We start from the raw sequence: 25,892 nt of genomic DNA on the forward strand, positions 1-25,892 counted from the left end.
ATCATTCTGAGAACCATCAGGGCTAAAAAGCGAACTTTTCTTGTTTGTTTATGTGAACAAAAGTACAGATAATTCCACACAGTCCTTTTTTTATTTGTAAAAATTGTGGGATATGTGACCGGCATTGACCACAGGACTTATGACTAGCCTTATTCGTAAGGTGCCCATCGTTGTCATATTTAGACACTATTGTGTATATTTTTTAAAGTAAATCAGTTCCTGCTAGGAAAAGACCCAAACTCTCCTCCCCTCGCTCACATATTAAAGCTGCTTGACTGTGAGAAGTTAAAGCTCTGGATGATTAATTCCAGGAGGATCATTTCATTATTTTTTAAAATACCTTGTGTGTGTGTTCCATTTGTGTGTCTGCAGTTTTCCAGAGCCTGGATACTGATGTAATCCCTAGTCTTTGGAGCAGGGTGTGGTGTTTCTCTCCAGTACTTGTGCCTGTACCCCGGATGTCCCCAACACATCCCAGTCCCACCCAATGAACGGAATGAACACGCTGCTAATTTAGGATGACTTCACATTGCTGGAATGTATCTTCGTTAAGTCAGCAAACCAAACTAAGATCAAATATAAGCCCAGAGTGATTCTGGAACCTCCCAGAGAAAGTGGGTGGGGTGCAGAGAGGTTTCAGATGAGGCTAGTGCTTTCTGAAAAGAGACTTGAGTTTACCAGGTAATGTGTCTGATAAAACGTGCTTTAAATGAATATATATGGATGACAAAACATTTGAGTGACAGTGGAAGACATGAAGACTGCTCTGTATTAACATACATGCTCTATGATTGTCCGACTGCTGTAAGGGCTGTGATCTGACTCCTGAAGCTGAGTCAAAAGGGGCTGTTCTGTAAAACAAAGACTAGAAATAAAATATCTCTGGGGCAAATGCTTCAAGGGCCATTGCAAGAACAATGGCTGGGCTAATAATTAGGAAGGGACTTCCTGCTGTGGCTCCAGCAAATTTAAAAGGCTTACTTTGTCAGGGCTGGGGGCTTAAGATCAGAAGGATAATAAATAGAGTCCCTCTCTTGAGAGAAAGCAGGGTCAGTTGTTGGGGGCTATTCAGGGAACAGGCTGAGACTGAGAGAGTCTCTGTGGCAGGAGTCTGAAGAGGTTGGGATACCTGGCTAACACTGTGTGGGGAGGGAGAGAGGAACGGTAAGTGCTATGTAAGTATGCCTGTATTTAGGCTGTTTTATTGTTTTCAAATCCTTGCTGTCTTGTGCTGTTTGGTGTTCTGACTGTTGAGAATAAACGATACTTTGTTTTGACAAGGCTGTGTAGTCACTGTGGTTATACCACTGTCACAATTCCTGAGGGGCAAAACTGCAGGTACCTAACTGAAGTCAGACCTGCTGAGGTAATCCTAGTGAGCACAAGCATCTGCAACCCAGGCTCTGGTCTAAGAGTGGGAGAATCGGGTGATTCCACCCCACAAAAAGCAGCTTGTCACCTGTGGAGATGCTCTCAGGCAAATCCAGAGGGGGGGGCAGCAGTGCAGCTAGCCACCACGGTAACCGTGACTGATCTCCATTGCAGAGCTTGAAGAGAAGAAGCTTGCTCTAGTGTTCATGTTTCCTTCAGGCTGTTTGAATGTTTCCTGAATTCTTCCTTTCTTTATGTCTCCTGAAATTAAACCTCATTAGGTGTCTTTGCAAAGACTATTCACTTTTACACTTGTGTTGAATAACTGCTAATAAATGTAAGCCAATGTAATACCAAGGCCAAAAATATGTGAATATATATGGAATTAGGTTAGTGTATGCAAAAATGGGCATTGATCCGTCCACAACACATTTGCTCTGTAGAATGCTGGGATTGCCACTTTTTCATTAATGCATTTATGTACCAAACACTTGAAAGGCACTAGTCATTCATTTATTGCCAATTTCGGGTTGGCCTAACTGCTGGTATTTCCAAGAAAACAACAAAGTATTCTTTGATGTTTGCAACAAAAAGGGACTAATAATCAGCCAGCAATTAGCCCAGCCTATAGAAGAACAAGTTTTGCTCTAATGATACTTGCCTAATTTTTGGAAGGACAAGCTTATTAATATTTTTGAGGATCTATGATACAATGCTAAGGGCCATAAACACCTAGGTAGATTCTAATCAGATATCATCGTGTTAAAAAAAAATCTTTTATTTATAAAGCATCTATATCTAGAAATAATAGTTGTAACAGCTAGTGCAGGGATGTTCAACTAAACAAGCCTGACAGTAACATTTAAAAACATTAAAGTTCCTGCAGGAAATTCATCATCCAGATAAATAACCTGAATTGTCTTTGTTTTTAAATAAATGAGAAATGTTTCCGTAGTCCATTGACATTTTCTGCAGCCTCATTGCAGGTTTGGCAGGGCACTGGAAAAGCAGTGGCCTTCACTGAAGCCAGCCTTTACAGCCTGACTTGATGTTCTGCATTTTGGATTAATTGAATGGAGATTACTTTCCCCTTTTATTACCAAACATCAAAAGAATTGGCCTATGAGTCTCAGTCCAGTGCTTAATTGCAAGGTCATCCTTCCCCTTGAAATATGGGTATATATTCTGGAAACAAATGGGACTTTTTGATTCAGCAATACATGAATATCAATACTTGTGATAATTTGAATGCGATATTTAAAAACTGCCTTTTAGTGCAACATGAGGAAGTTGCTTATTTCTATGTGTGTTTGTGTGTGTATAATGGGTGGGATTTTAAAAAGGCCTCAGCTCTTGCCTAATTCTGATCTCATTAACTTCAGCAATTAAACTCCCATTAACTTCAGTGGGAGCAGAATGATGCCAACACTGATTCTGAAAATCTGGCCCAAATATATAGACAATATAGTGGTTATCATTAAAATACCAACATTTACCAACAGCTACCACATGTTAGTACCCAAGATAGCACAGTTAAATCATTTCTGAAATATATGAAAATATTATTGTATCTCAGATATATGGGGCTGATTCTGATCTCCTTTATGTTGGTGTCAAGCAGGATAACTGCATTGATTTCAGTGAAGGTACACCCATTTGAGAGCAGAAACTGCATTGACTTCAGTGGAGTTATCCTGCTCGACACTGATGTAGCTGAGATCAGAATCAAACATGTTGTTTAATAATCGTTGGTAGATGTTGAATTTTTGAAGGTGACCAGTCTGTGTATATGTGTGTGTTTTCTTTTAATAATACAGATTAATTATATGGACTAGTGCCTCTTACTGCAGTTCTTGAGGGCTTGAATTTACTTTACCATATTTTTCAGTCCTGTAGTCCTTATGTAGGCAAAACTCCTTTTGACTTCAGTGGATGTTTTGATGGTTTCTAGAGTTTGGTGCAAGGTATGAATTGATTCCCCATAAATGCACTGTCCATTGCACCTGTGTAGGTCATTTTGTCCTCAAAAAAGTATTTCCCTGGCTGCATTATGAATCCAGCCTCCTTCATGAGATAGTGAATCCGATTTATCATGCTAATTAAGAAGACTTCAGCTGAACAGACTTTGATACCATTTGTGCCAGTATTCCTTGTTCTTTTGTGTATCCCACATAATTATTATGCATTATTAGATACTTGTACAAAAAAAGAGGAAGATGCAGTCCCTCTTTCAAGAAGCTGATAATATAAATCAAATACAGAAACATGTATTAAATGTGTATGTATATATTGTGACAAAGCTCTGTCCTTGCCTCCGTGGGTCCCACATTTCCTGGTGGATTTCACTAGCCTCAGAGGCTCACTGTGACCCTGCACGTAACCCTTCTTTCTCTAGAGACAAGGGTCACAGTCCACTGAGCCATTTTCATCATAAGCCAGCGAGGGAGGTGAGGAGAAGTTATCCTTCCTTGCACACTCTCTGTTGTCTCCCAGTCTCAGTGATTAATCAGGGGGCAAAGGTGGGGGGGAGCCCGGGCCCACTTTCTACTCCAGGCTCCAGCCCAGGGACCCTAATAGTATCAGCTATGGTAGCTGACCTTTTAGAAACATGACATGTACAATTCCCTGGGCTACTTCCCCCACAGCAGCCCTCACTTCCTCAAGCTCCACTTCACCCTTACCTCAGGGCCTCCTTCCTTGTGCCTGATATGGTGTGTAGTACTCAGCCTCTCCAACAGCACAACTTCCTCCCACAGCTCCTGACATGCACACCCACCTGACTGACTGGGAGGCTTTTAACTAGTTTCAGCCAGCCCCTGACTGGCTTCAGGTGTCCCAATCAACCTAGCCTTCTCCCTGCCTTCTGGAAAGTTTTTAATTGGCCCCAGGTGTCTTAACTGACCTGGAGCAGCTGCCATTTCACTTATGCTGGTACCAGGGATTTGTTTAGCCTGGAGCTATAGCTATCTCCCACTACTTTTCTATAGCCATCTGGCCTTGCCCCGTCACAATATAAAAAATACATCTATCCCGAGGCTTGCATAAAGAAGTGTGTTTTAAGACTTGCACATGGCCCTGTAACCTAGATTCACAGCCTTAGGTCTAACGTGGTCAGTGCAGAACAAGTGTTGCTGATCATGCTTTATTGTTTTATGTATTTGCAGAGTCGTCTTAAAGAAGCTGTGCAGTTGCTGGAGGATTATAAACATGGGACTTTACCCCCTGGAGTCACCAACAAAGAGGTAATACATATGAGCGGTTGTTTACTGGGTTCCTACTTGTGCATGAACAACTACTTTACTGAAGAAAAACAAATTTCATGTATGTCTTTGTAGCCAGTCACCAGTTTGGTACTTTCCTGGGTTTGTACTGTCCTGATTACCACAAGCTATCATTTGTTACTGATCTGTTTTTAATAAGTGTTACTTTTTTCAAATAAGTGCTTAATGATGGTACAGCTGATGACTGTCACAGTGTTGGGATCTCACCTGGCATTAGTTGTAATGCCAGTAAATACTACTTCTGGAAGGAACTGGATGTCTTACACTGGCTATTCCATGTTCTTTTTGTCATTGGGCATAGTAACTTGAGACAGTTCCACATGACATTCTCATAAGTAAACTAGGGATGTGTGGTCTAGATAAAATTCTAGACGGTGGGTGCAAACTGGTTGAAAGAGTAGATATCTCTAGCTTGCTGAAGTCCTACAAGATAAAGTCATACTTCTGTGAAACCCTTATCAGCTCTTCAAACAGCCCAGGCAAAACCTACTATCAGGTTTTAGTCCAGAGAACATCTTGTTTTGAAGGAGCCATTAAATTAATGTGCCACCTGACTTTTTCTAGCGAGTGTTCAGTTTTGTGTTACACTAACCCTGCCAGTATCCAAAACTTCCTTCTTTCCATTCAGTGAATATTGCCAAGGATTCCCCAGCTGCAGCCAAAGGCATAATAACTATGTTTGTTTTCATTGCTTGGTGAAACAATTCCAGTATATGAAAAATGAAAGTGTAAAAAACAATCAGAAACTCTGTAACATCAAATATTTTCTCAATACATTTATTATCTCCTTGGCAGGGCTTTTAAAGAGAGATTTCGCCTTCTATGTAGATCCAACCTTCTGAAATGGAACAGTCATGGACAGTTTCTTCCAGAACTGACTTTCCTTAGCCCTTTATCTGCACTCTGCTCCTGCTAGCCATGACCCTCCTTATGAGGCAGATGCTGGAGTAAACACTCTTCATCTCCAGTTATCCTCTGGGGAAAGGTTCACAGCCTTGCAGCACAGCCTTTGTTGGGTTCAGAAGAAATTATTTTAGGAAGCTCAGCTGTTGCTCAATAGCATGAAATAGGGTAATCTTAATCTAGAAATCCTCTAGAAAATGCAAGGAAACCAGCCAGAATTTTGCACAAAATCAGGCCTCTTACAGGCAGAGCAAATAGCCAGAGCTGATCCAGGCACAAAATAAGAAATATTCAATTGTTTTCTTTTTTTAAAGTAGAACTATCTATGTAAAAAATATTACAGCTGCAAAGTGAAGTGCTCAAAAGCTGGGGAAATGCCACAGTTCCAGTCCATGTCCAGCCTTAACTCTGCCTCTGAGCATATACATTATACAGTCTTTGGTTCAATTATTTGTTCTGTTGCTCTTGTCTGCATTAGCTGAGCATATGCTCCTATCAACCCCATAGGCTGCTCTTTCCTAACCACGTTCTGCCACTACTCCCTGTTCACTCTCTTGACACCTCTCTTTTGTGTTGTCATCCCTTCCTCCACTGGTTCCCTTCCCCACTCCTCACTTGCATCCACCATCTCCACCTTACCCTTGCTTCTCCCTTTTTGTTCTCCCTTTTGCCCATTCCTCACCCCCTCTCACCACCACAAATCCAAATTCCACCTCCACTTCCTCCTCTGTGCGATATTTGACCCAGCCTCCATCCCCACCAGTCCCATTTCCTGCATCCTGTCCCATCACCACCTCTAGCCCTTCCTTTTCAAGCCGGCTCCCTGTCATCCTCTTCTCTTGCTCCCTCTGGAATACCCAATGGTTGCACACATGGCATCTCAAAGATCACCATTATCCATGTTTTTTTTGTCTCCTTCTCCCTCTATCTTCTGGCACTTACAGGAACTTTGGATCCCCTCTCCTGACACTGCTGCTGCAGCCACACACTCACAGTGACCTTCTCTCTCACATGCTCCAGGTAGTTCGCAAAGGAGTGAGGTGAGGTGTAGAGCTTCTCTTCTGCTGCTTCCAACCCTACCACTCTTTCTTCCTCTTCAAACACTCCTCCTGCCTCTTATCTCCACTCCCCTTCCATGTAGTCACCATCTCTTGCCCCCGACTCCTCCACATCCACCTTCCTCTCTGGCTCCTTTGCTCTCACTTTTTCCTCACAGCACAACCTCATCCTCGTTGTCTTCAACTTCATGTTGACATGTTAGCTGCCCACTTACTCCTCGTACCCTCTTTGTTTGATCCAGAACCATAGATCTGCTCTCCTGCTCACCAAAATGGCCACTAATTTAAGATTGTAACCTGTTCCCAGGGAAAAAGGACACACTCAAACTGGTGAAAAATTCATCTAATCTGCTAGTAGCTGCTAGACTATTGATAACCTCTCATTGGGAAAAGAAAAATAGCTAAAAATTAGAGGAGTGGTTCCAAAACATATGGGAGATTGTTGTTATGGAAAAACTCAATGCATCAATTAGGTACCCCACAAAATTGACAGAGGACAGATAGATATTTAGGTACTGTTTATTCAATACTAAAAGTACTTTGATACTGCCAAACCCCCTCCTCCCAGCACATCTGTCCAATTTTTTTGAATGTTAATGTTTGACAGGCATGCACGGTCTGATAAATATGAGTAGAGTCAGTAGTTTCACTAAGTTTAATAAAATCCCCAGAAATAACACAGTCTGGGTGGCAGAAAGAGGCTTACTCTGTAATATGATAATACTCTGTTAAACAAAGAGATTTGATGGTTATATTACTGCATAATGTTTCTCTAAACAAAAAGATCACCTCAGTGTTGTAATGATTAACACTTTAGATATTTACATGGCAATGATTTGTAAACCAGTTAAAACTTCCTAAATAATTACATTACAAAAATTTATCTTTTTCTTCTGGAGGAAAAAAAAATCTAGTGGTGGCTTGGGGTTCGCCTGGTATGTTGTTGTTGGGGTTTGTTAGTTTTTTTTGAACTCTGCCATGAAGTAGATACATGAACATAACATATCTGAAAATGTTTTGACACAAGAGGCATCAGTATCTAATTTCAGTTTGGCAGTGAAAACTGTATTCTGAAAAGTTAAAAGGGAAGCAATGAGAGAATCAGGGTTTCTGACATGTCTCTTAGGCCTCTTAAGAACTAACAGTAGAGAGTTGTAGACCTGTCTAATAGCTTAGAGTAGCAGTGGTGTGATCCTTGCTGATGGGAGAGAGAGTGTATCATCTATCCCACCTTTCTCTGTGTACAGAGATACCTTTGTGTCACTGAGAGCCCTACCAGATTTTTGTCCCACCTGAGTGTTCCTTGGCACCTGTCAACTTTCCCCCAGCTCCTAGTTTAAATAGTTCCATTACTGAGTTTGCAAAATCTTTTTCATTTGCATTCATTACAAGCTTCTATGCAATGAGAGAGAGGCAACATGTTTCATGTAAAGTGCCCAATCCTGCGAGCTCTTTGTTTGCAGATTCTCCCCCGGGTTCTTGAAGGGCCGCTGGTGGGATAAGGCTTTTAGTATCTTAGAGACTAACAAATTTATTTGAGCATAAGCTTTCGTGAGCTACAGTTCACTTCATCGGATGCATCCGATGAAGTGAGCTGTAGCTCATGAAAGCTTATGCTCAAATAAATTTGTTAGTCTCTAAGGTGCCACAAGTACTCCTTTTCTTTTTGCGAATACAGACTAAAACGGCTGCTACTCTGAAACCCAGCTTTTAGCATGAAACTCTGGTGGCTAGTGATATTTGAAAAGAGATAGATGAAAATGACACACACACTTGCACTCGGAGCCAATTTGCAGCAGAAGGTATAGACTGTAACACCTCCAATTCTAAACAGGGCAGCCATTCCCAGACTGCCTCCTGTGGGGAGCCTCTATTGGAACAAAAGCATTTTCATTTGAAGGAATAAATACTTCTCTGAAGAAGAATAGCAGTCATAAAAATATTGGTGGACTGAATAAAGCTGCATACTACTTAAAAGTGGCATTTTCTGCAGCGCAGACACATCCTCAAACCAAAAAGCTTCACCAACTGCAGAGATTACGATGTGGCTTTTGTCCTCTATTTCCAGGCTTCTTTGCATCATTTGTCTAATTTGTAGAACTGCATCTGTGTCCTCTATTTGCAAGAGTCCCTTTTCCAACCTGAGCAACCGATCAGCACAGATTGGAAGAACAGATTGATGCTGGCATGTCAGCGGTGGTAAAAGTTGAAAGAAGCCGTACTTGATGGCTACCAGCTACACAGGGGAGAGTTAAAGAATCCTTGTTTGACAATACGGCTGCTCTATTTTTATTATCATGGTCAGTGCTGCACAAACATGCAATGCAGGAAAAACAGGTGCTTGTCCCAAGGAACTTACCAAAGTTTACTGGACATGGACAGTATTGCTTGGGCACTGTAAAATGCAGGGTGACGGTCTCCTGATGACTACATTAGGGAATCAGTGCTGTGAATGCTTTTTCACAAATTAATTTAAAGAACTGCAACATTCTTTCAATCCATCTTCCCATGATGCTAGACTTTTATGTTACTGAAAGGGCCCACGTCTTCATCTTTCTGTGCTAAAGCCTATCGAGCTGTAACGACAAACCAGTAGAATCACTTCCCCGTAAACAACCTACCTGGTATGTTCAGCAAAACGCACCTCCATCCCATTGCACCTTTTGTGTCCTGGTGTCCCTTTCCTTTGAATAAATCTCTATGGAAATGTCTGTGTGCTCTGGCATCAGCCAAGAGTGTAAACTATTGCTATTTAATATTTGTATGACAGCCACATCCAGAGGTCCCAGTCAGGATCAATGCAGCTCCCAGCACAACAGACACCTAGTTACAGACTAAATAACGAGACAGACAGAAAACAGACCATGAAAGTATTTGCAACAATTTTATTCCCCCTGAACATCCTTCCTCTCACTCTTGCCCTCTGGGGGTGTGCCATAGCTTCTATTGGTGGTCTCGCCACTAGGAGAGAACAAAGAGCCATAGTGTTAGTGTAAGTTCCGGTGCTGTATGACAGTTATACATGGCTCACCGTGCATCACATAAGGACCTGCAAGATAAAGGCCGAAATACACCTTAATTCTGCAGAGGTTTTTTTTGTACCAAGTTAACTATATCAGTTTAGAAACTGATATAGTTAAGTTGGTGCAACCCCTTAGTATGAATGCAATTATACTGGCGTAAAGGTGCTTATTTTGGTTAACTTATTTCCATAAATTTACATCCATGCTTAGTATTGCACCAATTTAACTATTTTGGTTTCTGAACTGAGATAAGTAAACCAGTACAAAAAATGGTGTGTAGACCTGCCCTAAGTGACTTTTCCAAGATCACAGAGGGTATCTGTGTCTGCAATGAACCCAGGTTTTCAAAGTCCCAGGCTAGTGCCCTTAACACTGGACCATCTTTCTTCTCAAATTAAGCATGTGCGTAGGTGTCTGTGGAAACAGAACCCTAGATTGGGAGCTCGGTGCTGCCATAAAAAAGAGAAAAATTGTTCTCTCTTGCCACAGAGGGTAGGACAAGAAGCAATGGGTTCAAACTACAGCATAGCAGATTTAGATTAAATCTCAGGAAAAACTTCCTGATTGTAAGAACAGTAGGACAATGGAACTGACTGCCTACGGAAGTTGTGGAAGCTCCTTCACTGGAGGTTTTCAAATAGAAGCTGGATAATCATCTGTCTTGGATGGTTTAGGCACAAAAAATCCTGCATTTTTGCAGAGGGTTAGACTAGATGGCCCTTGTAGTCCCTTCTAACTCTATGATTCTATGATTCTAAGTTCTGTGTTTTCTATATGTTTGTAGAAAACTGAGCACATTGTGGGAGCTATAGCAATATAAATGGAAAAGAACTGTCTATGTATTTCTCATGCACCCATCACTGCGGTGTCTTGACATTGAGATAACAAAGAAACAGCCTTTCTCCCTCATCTTTTTGGTTTTTTATTATTTTTCATTCCACCACCCTCAAGACATCTAACCAGAAATCTTCACCCTTTTAAACACAAGTGTGTCACTGAAAGAAATTGAATGAGCCACAGCAAGAGAGAAATGTGAACTTTTGAAATGCATCCTTCTGTGTTCCAGGAGACAGATTTCAGAGTAGCAGCCGTGTTAGTCTGTATTCGCAAAAAAGAAGAGGAGTACTTGTGGCGATGAAGTGAGCTGTAGCTCACGAAAGCTTATGCTCAAATAAATTTGTTAGTCTCTAAGGTGCCACAAGTACTCCTTTTCTTTTTTGTCCCAGGAGAGAGACACTCTTCCTCCATCCACCCCCATTCCGTGAGCATTGGCTGAGCATGCACTTGGCATGTCACTGGTGGCTTTTCACTCCTGAGCCTTTCCAAATGCAGTTTTGACCACTTGTTGTTTTGAAACTGTTTCATTTCTTCCCCTATTAGTCTCAGTGAAGTGAAAAAAGAAAAGGAGTACTTGTGGCACCTTAGAGACTAACAAATTTACTAGAGCATAAGCTTTCGTGAGCTACAGCTCACTTCATCGGATGCATTTGGTGGAAAAAACAGAGGAGAGATTCATATACACACACAGAGAACATGAAACAATGGGTTTATCATACACACTGTAAGGAGAGTGATCACTTAAGATAAGCCATCACCAGCAGCAGGGGGGGGAAAGGAGGAAAACCTTTCATGGTGACAAGCAAGGTAGGATAATTCCAGCAGTTAACAAGAATATCAGAGGAACAGTGGGGGGTGGGGTGGGGTGGGGGGGGAGAAATACCATGGGGAAATAGTTTTACTTTGTGTAATGACTCATCCATTCCTAGTCTCTATTCAAGCCTAAGTTAATTGTATCCAGTTTGCAAATTAATTCCAATTCAGCAGTCTCTCGTTGGAGTCTGTTTTTGAAGCTTTTTTGTTGAAGGATAGCCACTCTTAGGTCTGTAATCGAGTGACCAGAGAGATTGAAGTGTTCTCCAACTGGTTTTTGAATGTTATAATTCTTGATGTCTGATTTGTGTCCATTCATTTTTTTACGTAGAGACTGTCCAGTTTGGCCAATGTACATGGCAGAGGGGCATTGCTGGCACATGATGGCATATATCACAGTGGTAGATGCGCAGGTGAAGGAGCCTCTGATAGTGTGGCTGATGTGATTAGGCCCTATGATGGTGTCCCCTGAATAGATATGTGGACAGAGTTGGCAATGGGCTTTGTTGCAAGGATAGGTTCCTGGGTTAGTGGTTCTGTTGTGTGGTGTGTGGTTGCTGGTGAGTATTTGCTTCAGGTTGGGGGGCTGTCTGTAAACAAGGACTGGCCTGTCTCCCAAGATCTGTGAGAGTGATGGGTCGTCCTTCAGGATAGGTTGTAGATCCTTGATGATGCGTTGGAGAGGTTTTAGTTGGGGGCTGAAGGTGATGGCTAGTGGCGTTCTGTTATTTTCTTTGTTGGGCCTGTCCTGTAGTAGGTGACTTCTGGGTACTCTTCTGGCTCTGTCAATCTGTTTCTTCACTTCAGCAGGTGGGTATTGTAGTTGTAGGAATGCATGATAGAGCTCTTGTAGGTGTTTGTCTCTGTCTGAGGGGTTGGAGCAAATGCGGTTATATCGTAGAGCTTGGCTGTAGACAATGGATCGAGTGGTATGATCTGGATGAAAGCTAGAGGCATGTAGGTAGGAATAGCGGTCAGTAGGTTTCTGAAATAGGGTGGTGTTTATGTGACCATCACTTATTAGCACCGTAGTGTCCAGGAAGTGGATCTCTTGTAATGGGCATATATTTATTACTGTGCTCTTCCTTAGTCATGCTAGCAGCAGGAAGGGCCACTCATGCTGACCCAGACACGGCAGAGAACAATGACTCTGTTGAAGGCTAAACAGCATCCCTTTTGGAGAATAATAACTTTTCTTAACACTGTTGATGATGAGCAAAGAGGTCCATTTGCAGTAAACTGTACTCTTCCCCTCTCTGATCCGCTATTTCTTACCTACATTTTATCAGAAGGCTGTATACTGGGTCTCCCATTGCTTCCCTTTCTTTTTGAGGGATGTTTTCTAATGGGCTGAGGACAGAACTGGAAGCACCTCTCTCCTGCATTTTAATCTGAACTGTGACACTCTGGCCCCATCGGTACTGGGTGGAGAACAGAACCTGGAAGCAACGCCTAAAATCAGTTCCACCAAAACAAGATCCCAGCCAGGAAAATTAGTTCCTAACAGCCACCGTTGTATGTGTGTAAACACCCCACTCCCAACCCCGATGCTCCATGTGTGAATCTTCCCTCTGATGCAGAAGGGGCTCAGCTGCCTGCTGGGCACCTTCCACCACCCGGAGCAGGTGTGGGTTCCTTGATGGGGGAGGGGGCAAAGGCTGAGCAGGCTTGGGAGAGGAATGGGCAGGCTGGGAGTAAAGCAGGTTGTTCTGCTGTCTTTCACACGTGCACACGCCCACCCAGATTCATCATACTTGGGTAGGAAAGATAACACAGCCCCCAAGATGGTATTATGTCTTCTGCAGAGAATCACTGGCTGGCAGGAGTTTCTGGGGGCAGAGTTGGGTAGCGCTCCCTCCCCACCCCATCCCCCTGCGGGGCTGTCCCCAGCCCCGCTGCACTCCTCCAAATGTTCCTCTGCATCCCCCCATGAGTTGTGCCTCACAGTTTGGGGACCACTCTTGTAGACTCTCCTGATGTGCTGTCAGTGTTCCCGAGTGCATTTTAGCGTAGTACTGTTTTAAACAACACTACGTTAAAGCACACTGGGGAACTTTTAGTTCTCACCAACAGGGTGTGCGCAACACTGTAGTGCACATTAGAAACCACACCCCGAGTGCACATTACCCCACCGGGTAGATAAGTCCTGAGAGGCAAGTACTGAGATATGTAAAGTAGTACTCCTGCTGCCTTTCTGAGATTGGGTTTGTTGCTTTGATGCACGTGAAAGCACCTGAAAATATACAGTCCTGTAGGAACCAATGCTCCATTGGATAGTGGGAAGGAAAAGGCCTATAAGGCTGTCCAGTCCATATCTCACTTTTTGATTTAAGACCCAGAAAAAAAATCCAGGAGCATGGTGAACCACTGGTGATGTGGTAACAAAATAGAGGTTGTGACAGAATACACCCCGTATTCACACCCTGCAAGCTATTGTAATAATCTTTGTACAAGGTATGCTTTGTAAGGTATCATTGGAAAACTCATAATTTGCTGGTCAGTATTGTCCTGGTAAGATATATGTGGTGACATTATATGTGAAATTATAAGATTCCCCTGTAAAATGTTATTAACACATGTTCCAAACCCCACAGCCCTGCCTATTCAGAAGACAGGTCTGTTCTAAAAAAAGGAATGTGTGCTTGCCTTAATGACCATTAAGGAGTAAACAGAGTAATCAAACAGGAAGGGAAAACTAAGGAAGTTCAAACAGGTAGGAAAAAAATAGCAAGGAATATCCTTCCACATAGACTCTCTGTCTCCTAGTTCTCAGCTGGGAATGTTTTTCAAGACGGGGACTGAAACTATAAAAAGGAGGGACAAACACCCCAAGGCATGCCCCCTCTCTCTCTCTCCTTGCCAATTTCATTCTCTGTACCTGAGAAGACAAAAGGAAACAGCCATTTGACTTTGGGGAAAAGGGTCCTGACCTGACGAGTTTGGTCAGTAATCTTACTGGAATTGTTTGCGAGAAATTTTACTTGAATCTAATATAGTTTGTTAAATTAGGCACTAGTGAGCATTTGATCTTTATTTTTCTAATAACCATTTCTAACTTCTATGTCTCTTTACTTATACTCACTTAAAATCTTTCTATATATAGTTAATAAACTTGTTTTACTATTTTATCTAATCCAGTGTGTTTAAATTGAAGTGTCTGGGAAACTGTTTAAGGTAATAAACTGTTATATTATTCCCTTAAAGGAATAACAAACTTAATATATTTATACTGTCCAGAGAGGGTTGGGCAGTACAGGATATACATTTCTGGGGGATGATCCGGGACTGGGAGTGTGTTCGGATCACCCTGCTGCATAACCACGACTGGTGAGAGCCAGAGTGTAGCTGGCAGGGTGCAGTTACACACAGACACTCAATGTGTAACTTTGTTGCTAGAAAGCTGTTTGAGAGTGGCCCAGGTGGGAGCTACTACAGCAAGGCATTGTAAGAGACCAAAGGCTGCAGGGCGGGAGTGACACAGCTCCCCACTGATCTGGATTGTGCCCTTTTATGTCACAGAGATGCCCCTTGAAAATTGAAGTCCACCCTTGACAGCTGCTGGCTGCCACCGATAATAATGACAATAACTAATGCTTTCCATTCTTGCATCACCTTCTATTTGAGGATGTCTATAACAGCTTTATAAAAGTTAATCCGTGAAGTCTCTCTAGATCCCCAGAAGATCCATTTTATGAATGGATAACTCAAGAGCAAAGAGCTTAAGGCCCAAATTTTCAAACTTGGGTGCTATGGCACTTCGGCCCAGATCCACAAAGCTATTTAGACGCCTATTTCTCATTGACTTCAGTGGGAGCTAGACACCAAAATACCTTAGGAATCTTTGAAAATCCCAGCCTAAGTAAGTCAGGCACCCAACTCCCATGAATTTTTTGCGAATACAGACTAACACGGCTGCTACTCTGAAACTTGCAATTCAGCGAGTCCTAAGCACTTGCAACCCATGTGGAAGTCCGTGGGAGTTACAGGTACTCACCATCTCTAGGTATTAAGCCCTATGTCTCTCAAATTAGGCATCCCTTTCCCCCATTTTGAATGTTTGGGCCATCGTGACTGTGGCAGACTTGGGGCACCTCTTGACACTTTGACTCTAACCACCTGACAACACTGGCATCCTGTTTGATTCATTAATGTATGTACTAGCACTAAACAGAACCACTTAGCGGGTCCTTGCTGTCGGCTTGAAATATTTCTCAGTGAACTTCCAAAGCAAAATAAGCAGCACCCTGGTAGGGACAATATTTCTCTTGCTGGGAGTTAAACAGTTTTTTTTAAGGGGTTGGGAAAAAGAACAATGACAGGAGATGCTCTTGTACATAAAGCAAGCCTTGATGTATCACACATTCCAGTCACTATGCTGAAACACTCGGAATTCAATGTGGGATAGATAATCTGAGCTTTGCTTTAGTAAATCTTTTACAGTTTCCAGAGTGAGAAACAACAGGCACTTGCTGACTGGGTGCAAACTCCAGACTGCTATCTCGTTAACATTGAAGTTTTGTGGGAGCAGGCAGGATCTTGCGAAAGGATGAGAAAACCTCCCTGTTAGAGCAAGAAAGAGGCTAGCAGGGTTCCAAATGAGACTTTTATGTCATTGTCCAGAGAAGCAGAGACAATTACTTAACAACTACTCACTTCTTTCTAGTAATTCGCCCTTAAATCTTGTCTATACTAGGGAAATTTTTGCAAAGATTTATCACTGTTGCCAATTCCAGTGTAGATGGGCTGCTTGCAGCATTTAAAGCACGGTATCCTCTGAGCCTACACAGATGGGTCTTTCCTTGCTTACGCGGGCTGGCAGTTCATCTACAGTCGGTCTCCAGTGTTGCTAACTCGGTTTGAGCAACAATGAGAAATTTTTTCCAAAGTTTCCTAGAGTAGACAAGGCTTCAGCATGTGAACAGAAAATAATCCACTCTCCGATCCATGGACTCTACATGTTACTGCAGTTAGTGAAAGGAGAATTATTTCCTTCAAATTACGCAATTAACGCTCATATTTTTACAATCAGATATGTCAACGGATAAGTTTGGGGTTGAAGCATTCTTTATATTTTTTGGTTGAAGAGTTATTTTCAAGTGTTGTCTTATACAGTGGAACTTGTATTTAATTTCGGTGAAATATATGGGCTAAAGGTATAAACATAATTCAGTTATTGTCCCACATTAAACAGTGTGAAACAAGAATTGGGGTTTGGTTAGTGCCATGGTAAATACACCATTTAAACTCCTTTTACCTTTTTTTTATTATTATTTAAGATAAAGAAAGGAAAGAAAAATAGTTTAAAAAAAAAGAGAGAAGAAATGGGAAGTATTGAGGCTTTCATTTTAACAGCATCCCTTTTCCTTTAGCTGGAGAGAATTTTAGAAGCAACCCCCCCCTTTGTCAGACAGTCTCTTAGATGGTATCAAAGACGGTAATAATGGTCCTGCCGGGAAAGAAAGAAGTGAGTTGAGATGGGCTGGAGCTGTTGTTAAAGTCGGATCCTGTTTCATCCCAGGCAGTGGTTGGGTTTCAGCTGGAGCTGGTAGAAGTGGTGATGTCATCTGGGACCCTCTCTCTGTCCCAGTCTGGTCAGGATGTCTCAGGATCAGGATGATGAAAGCCAGGGTCCCAGGAGGTGGTGGGGGTGGCAGTCATGATGGTGAAGATTGCTCTAGTAGCCAATTTTTCTCCTTAAAATCTCTTAATTTAAGCTCTCGCAAAGGGAATGGTGGGCGGAATAGCCCATCCCCTCATTATTTTGTTCACCAATTAGGCCGTTTCTGACTCATGAATTTTGGTTCGCTGATTTTTTTTCCCACTTATTTATTTATTTTTTATAAAGCATGATTTGTAACACAGTCCATTAGTTGCTTTAGTTAGTAGGCCTTTATGTTTGGACTAATTTTAATTATTTTGTCTCCTTTTCCTACCTTTGCACATCAGCATTTGTTGTTATAGGTTATTGTGACGTTTTGTGAATTTTTATGTACTTTATCCAGTTGGGCTCACAATTAGGGCAGATTTGTAGGCCCAATTATTACAATGAACCCCAACTGAGTAAAGCTCCTGTTTAACCAAAGATCAGGTAGCATTCCCCTGGGGTTACTTGGGTTTGTGTCTCTTCACTGTGCTCTGGGTCTTCCAAGCCTGTGACAAAGCCTTGCTGCCAGACACATCCAGCCTTAAGGAAGTGAGTAGGAAGAAGAGCTGTGTGGTTGCACTCTGGGTTCATGGAGCTTTATGGTACTGCTAGAGCTTGTTGGGAAGATGCATCCAGCCTGCTTCATTATCTGCTGTTAAGCTCTGTAGGAGCATAGCTACAGGGGAGCTCTCTGCAATTTAAGCTCCTTTTCTACAAATCTCCAGGGACCCCCAATTATCTGATGGGTTTGGGTGTTATCCCTTCCAACTTTTGAATAATCACAGTAGAAATTCCTGGGGATGTTTTAAGTTCACATAAAAAGAAAAGGAGTACTTGTGGCACCTTAGAGACTAACAAATTTATTTGAGCATAAGCTTTCGTGAGCTACAGCTCACTTCATCTGTAGCTCACGAAAGCTTATGCTCACATAAATTTGTTAGTCTGTAAGGTGCCACAAGTACTCCTTTTCTTTTTGCAAATACAGACTAACATGGCTGCTACTCTAAAACTTCACATGTTCTCATTCTTTACACAAATCTCTGGTGCGTCAGTAACAAAGTAGTAGGGTTCCTGCTCTTGGAACTGAAGGGAAAATAGCATCCTGGAAATCATGGATTAAAAAGTACTAGCTTGTCATCAACTAGTTTGAGAGCTATTAGACTATAATCTTGGAGCACTTGCAAATGTCCCCTGGAACTAATTCCTTCACAGTGGTGAAGCATGTGTCAATGAAACAGGAGGCAGACCTGTCATCCTAAAAAGTTGCAATGGCCATAGGCTGAGCCACTGCCCCTGCCCGTTGGGGTTGCTTCACAAAAAGTGAAGTCTTTTTAAAATGGTTTGGTTTGTTCTGGTTTTCTTTCTTTCTTTTTTTTTTTTTACTTGATGTTTCTTTTGTGTAAATCCAAGTTTGAGCAAATTTGCCACTAATACCAAAATAGGAGGGGTAGCAAACAGTTGGAGAGGACACAAATTGCAAAGTGGCTAGTGTGACAGGCATGGAAATTGCCTGCAATATTCTGGGTAAACTTTAATGGATTAAGTTTAAGTACTTTGGGAGTACATTGTATTAAAAATGCAAATGGTTATGTATTATTTTGGGTTTGCATATAATGTCTCTAGGGGGCAGTCATGACTAATGTAAACCCTAGGAAGTGTTAAGAGCTTCAAAGAACTATTTGAAACAATGGGCAGACAAGAACGAACTTTTAAAGTGAAGTGGGTTTTCCAGGAAATCTCCAGGGGGAAGTGTATGCAAATATAAACTCCTCCATCTGTGTAAGAATTCAGCAAGCTTCGCCCTTAGGAGGGAACCTTTGTCTGCTCATCACCTGTTACATGAGGACAAGATCAGAGGCCCAAACTGTATAAAGAAGGGACTCTCAGATTCATGGGTATTCTTGTTCTGAACAAAAGGGGTTATGAACTTGTAACCACAGTAGAGCCCCTGGGTGGGGTTTGAAGGACTGACACCTGCCAGAGCTCTTGTTTGAGTTGGGGTGATCTCTGGTAAGCTTATTAACATGTGTGTAGGTTCTTCTATTGTTTTAATATGCTTTCTCTCTCATGCTTTCCCCTTAAGAATAAATGTGCTTGCTTAGAAAGAGTGGTATGGTAACTGTAGGCAATTACTCTGTTTATAGCCTCTGTGGAGAAAGAAAAGCAGGCCTGCTTAGGCAGTCTGACTTTCTGGGGAACTCTCAGTGTAAGCAGGGAACTGTGCAGCCTGGAAAAACCCCCATCAGGAGGGAGAGAAATGTGGGTCTCCGCTCAAGAGAGATGACAGCTGAGGATCTGGGAGCCTAGAGTGGGTGACCTTGTTGAGCCATGAAGGGGAAATTCAGGTGCGGTTGCCCTGAATGGTGACACATAGTATATAATTCTATGTTATTAATGTACAGTAACTCCTGTGTGAAATAGGAACACCTGTGGTAGGAGATCGCCCAAAAGTAGCCCCTTATTTAGAAACCATGGGCTGATTCAGACCAGCATAAATCTGGGGTAACTCTACTTTAGTGCAAATGCTTTGGATTCACAGTAGTGTAAATGAGATCAGAATTTGGCCCCCCATCTCTAACATGGCCAGAGAAAGTGTGAATGGAATCCCTAGCTAAAACAGAGACCTGCTGTCAGCAGCCAGCCAGTGGCTGGCAAAACTAACTACTCACAGTGTTGAATCTATTGGAAAAATGTTGTAGACTTGCTGAAAACAGAAAATGAATTAGAGGATAAAAAAGTGAAAATGAGCTGGCAGAATCTTTGTGACTCATCAGGTGCATCTTGTAAAGTCGGTTTCTGGGAAGCAATGGGATAATCCAGTGTTCTGAGAATATTTGCTCTGCAGCAAGGAAAATCAGAAATATTAATACCAGTTAGTGAAATTAGATACCTTGACCAAAATGCCTATAGAACCTGCTCCGAAACCGCCCGTCCTTCCTCATGGACTGTTTTTTCACTAGTGCATTTGAAAACAGAGTCAGCTGAACGGAGAAGCTAAAGGCGAGTTCTCTGACCCATGTCTAAGATCATGCCAGAAAATACATTGTCTTTGCTGTATAATGCATTTAGAAGAGGTATCAGAGTAGCAGCCGTGTTAGTCTGTATTCGCAAAAAGAAAAGGAGTACTTGTGGCACCTTAGAGACTAACAAATTTATTAGAGCATAAGCTTTCGTGAGCTACAGCTCAGAATTCCTCTTTTACTGAAGGTGTTTTTGTTTAATATTCTGAAGATCAGTTATTGTTTTTATACCATTATGCATATGCTGTATTAAAGAGGCTGCATGGTCCCAATGCTTGGGGCGCTAGCCTGGGATTTGAATTCATCTTGGTTTAATTCCTTTCTTTGCCACACACTCCTGGTGTGACTTTGGACAAATCACTTACTTTCTCTGTGCCTCAGTTTCCCCTCTGTACAATGGGGATAATAGCACTGCCCTACCTCACTGTGGTGTAGTGAGGATAAAGACACTAAAAATTGTGAGGGGCTCAAATACCACAGTAACTGACATCAATAGTTATTCCAGATTTACACCTTTGTGAATTAGATCGGAATCTGGGTGTAGATAATTACTAGGTAGTAGGGATTGCTGATAGCTGTGGGCCAATTCTACTATGCTTCCTCACCTGGAGGTAGTACCTTACCCCGTGAATATTTCCATTGAAATATACTCCTTGAGGGCCTTGATCCTGCACCAAATCAATGCAAATTTTTCCACTGACTTGAAAGGGAACAGGACCAAGCCCAACGTGAGAGAGGGTGGCAAAATCCTATAACTTACATTAAAAAATTCCATACCTTAAATGACTGAACCACCAAATTCTGCACAAAACGAGTCTATGTTGGATATTCTTTTCTCTCTCTCTTACTCTTATCCTCCTTCCCCATTCCTTTCAATTATTTGTTACATCCACTTGTTTCATTTTGTCATAAAGTGGATTGTAAGCTGTTTGGGACAGGGACTGTGACTTTTTGCAATGGTGCCCTGCCCCTCATTTGGGGCCTTTCTGTGCTACAAACAATAATAAAAACATGTATTTTATGAATATTCATTACACCTTCCTTTTCAGTAAGCATTCCTCAATGAAAAAGATTTTCCTTGCACAATTGTTTGTGGAAAAGTGAAAAATGGGCCACTCGTCCTATTGAAGCTAATGCATAGTTTGTATTTGAATGAATGTTTGCAAATACCTCACTGCAGTGTTTACTCACCTTAGAGTGGAATGCCCTCCAATGACCACTGACATCAGGTGGGAGTCTTGGGAGCTCATTCAAGGTGTTATTATGCTAATCAGATGTGTACACAAAAAAGTAAAGAGGGCAGTGTTCCTCATCTCAGAAGCTTACAATATAAGGTCTGAATTCTGCCATTCTGTCTTATGTTGAACAGTGTCTTCCTCTTCAAGAGGTATCATTCATTTCAGTAGAACTCCTGGCTCTGATAAGGTACTTCTCAATGTGGGTAAAGGTGGCAGAATAGGGCCCTTAAGAACTTTCCTCTGGATGTCAGAGACTGTTATTTCTTAGAGCGATTCTTCCCGTTCCTTTAATGTAACAGATCAGAGGATTAATGTAGGTTCTTCTGTGCTGATTTTTTAAAAACTAATATTTTATTTTATTTTTCTAGCTTTGGGGAGCTCAAAAAATAAAGCAGGTAACATGCTTTTAAATATTTTATTTCTCTTTTAAAATATCACTATTCCCTTCTGTTTTTCCTAAATGGGGAAGAAGGTGGTGCTTCTTTCTCTGTCACGGTTTTTCAGTTACATTTTCTCTGACAAGATAAAATAGCATGTGCAAATAAGTTTTTCCCCACACAAGAGCCTTAATTTTATTTTATTATTTATATATAATTTTATGTCTTCATTTTCTCCCATTTATCTAGCCTAGAGTTTTCCTGGTCTCCACATTCCCATTAACTGGTTTGACATTTCTTCCATAACAATAAAAACTATGTTATATCTTTCCCCTGGACAATCCCAAAACACTAGCAGACTGAGTCTCACCCCTGTTTACACCAGTTTTTACACTGGTTCATCCTCACTGGCTTCATATGGAGATCTGGTCCTTATCTGCCTAAGGTGAGAAAGACCAAAGGTGACTTTTATGGACAGCTGTAGAATGGAATAAATTGGTGGTCTCAGTCCAGTTCTTAATGAACAGGTGTCCATAGCACAAAACTATCACAGTTGGCTCCTTTGTAAGTTGTCTCCACAGTGAGGCCAAGAACTGGATGGACATGAAGGCTGAATTTCTCCTGCGGCCATAAAGTAGTGCAGTGAACCATTATGGTAGCCAATAGGATCTTACTGGAGAATTCTTTGTTTCAGTAACACCAGATGACCATACAATCATGTTTTCAATTGGCAACAAGATGGTCAGGCTCTGTTGGATTTCCATGCAAATGTCCATGCTTGCCTCAACCTGGTTTACAATATATGTGAATGGAGAGAGCTTTCATTATTGTTATAGATTATTGAGAGAGATTATTATCTTCACCCTTAATCCTAGGAAAATGTATACATAGATTTAGTAAGAATGGGAGTTGTGAGTAGAACCCATCGTGTATAAAGTCAGGAAGAGTTAAATAAAATCTGTCATTTCAGAAAATATGCTTTTAATTTTATAATCACAGGAATTTCTGAACAACTCAATTTACTGCAGGAGAGCTGAGTAACACTTCTGAATAATTTGAATTTAAAATCTGTCCTGAACATTTGCTTAGAACTGATTTTTTTTTTTCTTCAAAAACTTTACTGTATCAAAACTTCAAACCTACACACAGGACAGGAGAGCTTCATTGCACTGATTTAGGTTGCTGCTTTCCATCAAATCCACTTGACAATGACTTATTACTATCAAATGGCTGTTAATCTCTTGTGTACAGTGAATTTAGTCTGAGTGTCCAGATTACAAAACCACCAACAAAGCCAGCCTCATTGTTAGCAATCTTGGTAGAGACACCAAGGACAGAGGGGCCATGGAGACCAAATTCTATTCTTGTCCCTAGAGGTAGTACCTCCCAGGTCAGGGTTAAAGCACATTGATGCATGTTCTTTGTGGACATTGCTACTGCTCATTATGTACCTGTTCTATACTTCTGTCTCCAGTGTTGTCAGGCTGTCACTTCCCACTAGCACTCAGTTATGTCAAGAATTTTTAAAGGAGCAGAAAACCAATAAGCAGGAGGAGGCTTTTGTGAAGACTACTGAATGGTCCTGGGCCACTGATCTGTGCTGCAAAAGCCACGTGCAGCATGCTGCTTACGCTGCTGTAGAGACACGTACGTGTGTCTCTCTGATCTCTGGTTAAACATATTGTACATAATGGGAAGGGTCAGCTCTTTGCCGCTTGCCAGCCACTTCCATGCTTTCACTATGTCTATTTACTGATTGTTTTGTAGGCCATCATACATCCTGATACTAACGAGAAGATCTTCATGCCTTTCAGAATGTCAGGTAGAGTATATCCTCTAATCAGCATACTGATCTGTTTACTAATCTTACTGAAAACACATAGTCAATGTTATAACCCCATTTTTGTCCCAGTTCTTTCTCTGAATCTTTTAAATGTTTAGTGTCTGCCTCATTCTTCTCCATACCCCCTGAACTGTAGCTTATCTTATCTCTGGCCTCTCTAAAATGCCCATCTCTGTGGTATCCAGGTACTCTATTTAAGTGTTAGCATTCATTTTAACCTCGGAGCAAGGAAAGAAAGCTGCCATATAAACAAACACTCTGGTGCTTTCTTCCACTAAGGAGAGTGGGTTGGGCCACGTACCACAGCGATGGGAATAGTAGAAGAACCTAACTAGAACAGAATTCTTGGAAGGCACCTTCCACACCGCCAACCCATATTCTTTCTCCCTCAGAGACAGAGTGCTTTTCTTTTGTGCCATACTACATCCAGCCTTGGTGTGAGACAGCTGCTGTTGCACCATTAAATCAGCCTCTTCTTCCCCCTCTTTTTAGTAGTGTTCCATCCCTTGAGGCAAAAGAGCACTACCTTCCTTTACTGTGGATCAAGCTGTGGCTGTGTTTGTGGGGCAATTACTGCATAGAAGTGTTCCTTTGGTACCTTCTGGGAAAGCAACCCGCAGGGAGAGTCTGAATCCCCTTTTAGAAGGGACCTTTATCTGGTTTCTAATGTGCTGTGCTGGGAAATGAGCAAATGCGGTGGAACAACCTGTGAGCATGGGAGAAATGGCAGGATTGGTGCTTCATTCTCTAACAACTTTTTGGAGAGGAAGGGTAACCTCCTGGCTAAAGCACAGCACAGGTGAGCCAGGACTATTAGGTTCTCTCCCCTGTTCTGCCACTAACTTGCTGTGTAACTTTGGGCAAATCATTCCACCTCCCTGGGCTATGGCATCCCTGTCTGTCAACTGGGGTTGTGAGGCTTAATGCATTAATGTTTGTAACATGCTCTTAAACTCTCTGGTGAGAAGCGCTGTAGCACAGCAAAGTGTGGTAACTGGCAGCTCTTGTTGAGGGAGGTGATATGTGGAGTATGTGATTTTTGTAGAGGGCCATTGATATTTCGGGTAAGGGCTTGCCCACGCTAGAGTGTTTCTATTTTAACTATACTGTTATAGCCAAAGCAGTACACCCTCCTTCCTCCAATGTGGATGCAGCTATACTGTATAACTTATTCTGATTTGGGAAGAGAAAAAAGATGTACCACTATAAGGCTCCTTTATATTGTTATAACTACATCCATGCTAGGGTTTATATATCAGGATATCGATAAAAATATTGCATCCCTAACCAACGTAGTTATACCAGTGTCACTTTTCTAGTGCAGGCGAAGCCTAAAAAAAAAACCTTGGTAAACACTTAAAACACCCAAGTGCTGAGAAGGGAAAGTGAGGTAAGAACTGTGAGTCCATTTTTCTCTCACTCCTGATTGTCAGGCTGTAACTCCATTAAGTCACTGGAGTTACATGGGTGCAAACAAGAGGACCCTCAGACTCATGCCCTATGTGTTTCCTGTCCTATGTTTATAGCAGCATCAGGTTTCTCAGGTGTGATACCTCCTTAATCTCTGTGTATTAAAATGTTTTTATCTTTCTTTTTTTTTTTATAGGTTACATTCCTTTTGGAACACCCATCGTAAGTATTTTAGCATCTCTCCCCACCCGGTTTGAGTGTAACAGGAAATGCATTTTTTAGCACTCACATAGAATTCTCCAAATTCCACACTACTTCGGTGTGACATTCACAAAATGTTCACACCTTTCCCATCACACGTTAGCGAGGGTTTCATTGTGCAAAATGTGCCCTGATGGATTTAGATTGTCATGTTTAAGGTTGTTTGCCTGTTCCACATTATTCACCTCCTTCCCTGCACATAGCATCCTGCTATTTTTGTAATATCTTCTAGTTTTTGGTTTAATCTTCTACCTGGCTCTTTCTCCAGAAAGATAATGGGTCTGTCTACACAGCAATTAAAAACCCATGGCTGGCCTATGCCAGCTGACTCAGGCTCACGGAGGCTCAGGCTAAGGGGTTGTTTAATTACGGTGTAGACATTTGGATTCAGGCTGTAGCCTGGGCTCTAAGACCCTTCAGCCTGAGCCTGAAAGTCTACAGTGCAATTAAATAGCCCCTTAGCCCAAGCCCATAAGCCTGAGTCAGCTGGCATGGGCCAGCCGCAGATGTCTAATACCCCAAGGTGCACTGATCACCTGTAAAATGTAACTTCTGCATTGGTCTTCAGATCCTTCCTCCTCTGTATAATTGACAAGCTGCTGCCAGAATGTGACAAACCTAGTGAGAGCCCTGCAAACTCAAGAGCTAGTCACAGTACCCAGGATTATTTGACCACTCCCCCCCAATAACTCCTTTTTCCCCCAATGAAAATCAAAATCCTCTCTGTCTAATGAACAGTTGAAAAGTCATTAGTTATGGGTTATTGCTGAGTGTGCATCTCTCAATTCATGTTTGTTATTTTCAGTTGACTAT

The 25,892-nt window shown here is 41.9% G+C and overlaps 1 protein-coding gene across 16 annotated transcripts in view; it reads left to right on the forward strand.

Annotated features, from left to right (window-relative positions):
- Positions 1 to 25,892, forward strand: part of SFXN5 (sideroflexin 5) — a 167,185-nt gene that overhangs the window by 29,747 nt on the left and 111,546 nt on the right. For 12 of the 16 annotated variants that reach the window (XR_006280653.1, XM_038398445.2, XM_038398444.2 and 9 more), the window contains 4 exons: positions 4,536 to 4,613; positions 21,557 to 21,583; positions 23,333 to 23,387; positions 25,015 to 25,040. Coding sequence is in view for 15 of the 16 variants with exons in the window: in XM_038398445.2 (XP_038254373.1) it covers positions 4,536 to 4,613; positions 21,557 to 21,583; positions 23,333 to 23,387; positions 25,015 to 25,040 (186 nt within the window). In the remaining variant the exon portion in view is untranslated. Of the gene's footprint in view, positions 1 to 1,115; positions 1,176 to 4,535; positions 4,614 to 6,499; positions 6,596 to 21,556; positions 21,584 to 23,332; positions 23,388 to 25,014; positions 25,041 to 25,892 lie in introns of those variants that run through there. The other 4 variants (XM_043512813.1, XM_043512809.1, XM_043512815.1 and 1 more) reach the window with 3 other exon arrangements.

This window comes from Dermochelys coriacea, chromosome 4 (assembly GCF_009764565.3).
Source record: "Dermochelys coriacea isolate rDerCor1 chromosome 4, rDerCor1.pri.v4, whole genome shotgun sequence".
NCBI lineage: Eukaryota > Metazoa > Chordata > Testudines > Dermochelyidae > Dermochelys > Dermochelys coriacea.